General features: G+C 34.6%; 1 protein-coding gene across 1 annotated transcript; it reads left to right on the top strand.

Moving 5' to 3' along the window:
* Positions 1-340: 340 nt before the first annotated feature.
* Positions 341-1,667, top strand: LOC113324997. The gene is made up of 3 exons (XM_026573248.1): positions 341-691; positions 772-1,314; positions 1,464-1,667. Exons 1-3 carry the CDS (start codon positions 341-343, stop codon positions 1,665-1,667), a joined length of 1,098 nt encoding a protein of 365 aa, XP_026429033.1.
* Positions 1,668-2,448: the final 781 nt, after the last annotated feature.

The following is a 2,448-nucleotide window of genomic DNA, read 5'->3' as shown; positions in this document are numbered from 1 at the left end:
ATTGGAGGTAAAAGAGCAATGATGGATTTTACAACTTGTTTAGATGATTGTGAACTAATACAAGCTCCAAGAACATGACTACTTCATTCTTGGTCCAATTGTATGCATGGTAATAAAAGGATTCTATGAAATCTTGACAGAGTTGTCTTTAATCAATTATGACTGCAAAATTTTGAAGATTGGGGATATAAGGTGGGGTTGAGGATTTCTTCTGATCATGCTCCATTACTTGGAGGTTGTGCCAGTGTTCCTAAACCAAATAATGATCCTCTAAGGTTTCAAAAAATATGGATTTCACATCCAACTTTTTTAGAAGTAGTTCACAATTGTTTGCCTGAAGATGTGGAAGGAGACAACTTTTATTTTTCAAACAAAACTGAAGAAATTAAAAGGTGTTCTCAAAGAGTGGAATTGGTCTGTCTTTGGGAACATAAATACTCAAATTAACGAAGATGAAAGAAAAGTTTATGAAGCAATGGAAAATTCAAACAAGAATCCATTTAATGTAGAAGCATTAAATTCCTTAGTTGAAGCCCGAGATAACTACAATTCTAAGGAAGTTCAGCTGAGTACTATGCTAAATCAAAAATCAAGAACTAAATGGGTGAAAGAAGCTGCAACAAATACTGGGTTTTTTAATGCAAACACGCAAATCAGGCAAGCTAGGAACATAATCAGTGACTTGAAGTTGGTAATGGAGACATTATTTCTAACCAGGAAAAAACTGCAGAAGAATTAGTGAAACATTTTGAGAAAAAATTTAAATTTCAGGATGTTGAAAATATGGATCATATGCTTACTGCAATACCTTCAGTAATTACACAAGAAAATCAGGCTATGTTGGATGCAATTTCCAGTGAAGAAGAAATCAAAACAACAGTATTCAGCATGGATCCAGATAGCTCTCCAGGTCCAGATGGCTTCTCAGGTTGCTTTTATAGGGCTTGCTGGCATATTATTTACAATGAATTTGTTCAGGTTATTCAGTTCTGCTGGAGGAGAAAATTCATAACAAAAGGTCTTAACTCTAAATTTTTAGTTCTCCTACCAAAAATTGAAGGTGCAAGGCAGCCAAACCAATTTAGACCAATTGGTCTAAGTAATGTTAGCTTCAAAATATTTACTAAGATAATAACTTCAAGAATGAGTACTTTGCTGCACAAATTAGTGTCTTCCCAACAAGCATCTTATGTTAAGGGAAGGTGCATTCAAGAACAAATGTTGTTGGCCTCTGAACTGATCAATGAAATGAAGAAGAAGAGAAGATGTGGAAACATTGGTCTCAAGATGGATATATCTCAAGATTATGATTATGTGAGCTCGATCTCGAGCTTTCTTTTCCAAGTACTTCAAAAAATTTGTTTTTCAAAATTGTGGTGTGAATGGCTACGGACCTTATTTCAATCAGCAAAAACCTCTGTACTGGTTAATGGAGGTCCCTATGGATTCTTTTCAATGGGTAGGGGATTAAGACAAGGAGATCCATAATCTCCAATCCTATTGTCCTAATGGAAGAAGCATTGGGTAGAAAGATTACAGAATTTGTGGATGCAGGATTAATCATACCAATGGTTGAAGGAAAGGGATACATCCCACTCATCTTTTCTTTGCAGATGATGTTTTCATCTTCCGCAATGGGTCTAAAAAGAGCATCAACAATCTTCTGAAGTTACTAGATGAATATCAAAGATGCTCAGGTCAAATCATTAACAATAACAAGAGCAAATTCTTCATTGATGGAACCTCAGAGTTAAGGAAAAATCTGGTCAAAAACATGATTCAAATGGAAATCAATGAATTGCCAGATAAATACTTAGGAGTGATTCTCACAACAGGCAGAGTGAAGGTGTCAACTATTTGGCCTATGGTTGAAATTACGCAAAAGAAGCTTGCTTCATGGAAAGGTAAATTGTTGTCCTTTCAAGATAGATTGGTGTTGAAAAAGCATCCCAGTATACAATATGGCAGTTTACAAGTGTCCATCTTCTGTTATCAAAATCTGCGAGAGAATTATAAGAAATTTCTTATGGACAGGTGATAGTGAAGTAAGAAAATACACTAATTTCTCTTGGAAAAAAGTGTGTACACCTTATTGTGAAGGTGATATTGGTCTACAAAGGTTAGAGACTATAAATATAGCTTTTCTCATGAAAATGATGTGGAAAATTAATATTTCCAAAGAATATTGGGCATTATTCTTTAAAGCTAAGTATTTGAACAAAAATAATCAGTGGAGCACAAACTGGCAATTGTCCCCTGGTTGGCTAGGTTTGAAGTGGGCTTGGGATGTGTTAAAAGAGGATCTTAGATGGTGCATTGACAATGGGAGAAATATATCAATTTGGTTTGATAATTGGATAGGAAATTCTCCACTAATTGATACAGTAGGATATACAACATATGTGAATGAAACTATAAATCTTAAAGTATCAGATATCTTAACAAATG

This window comes from Papaver somniferum, chromosome 11 (assembly GCF_003573695.1).
Source record: "Papaver somniferum cultivar HN1 chromosome 11, ASM357369v1, whole genome shotgun sequence".
Taxonomy (NCBI): domain Eukaryota; kingdom Viridiplantae; phylum Streptophyta; class Magnoliopsida; order Ranunculales; family Papaveraceae; genus Papaver; species Papaver somniferum.
Note: the sequence above shows the minus strand (reverse complement) of the source record. Positions and strands in the feature narration are given on the sequence as shown.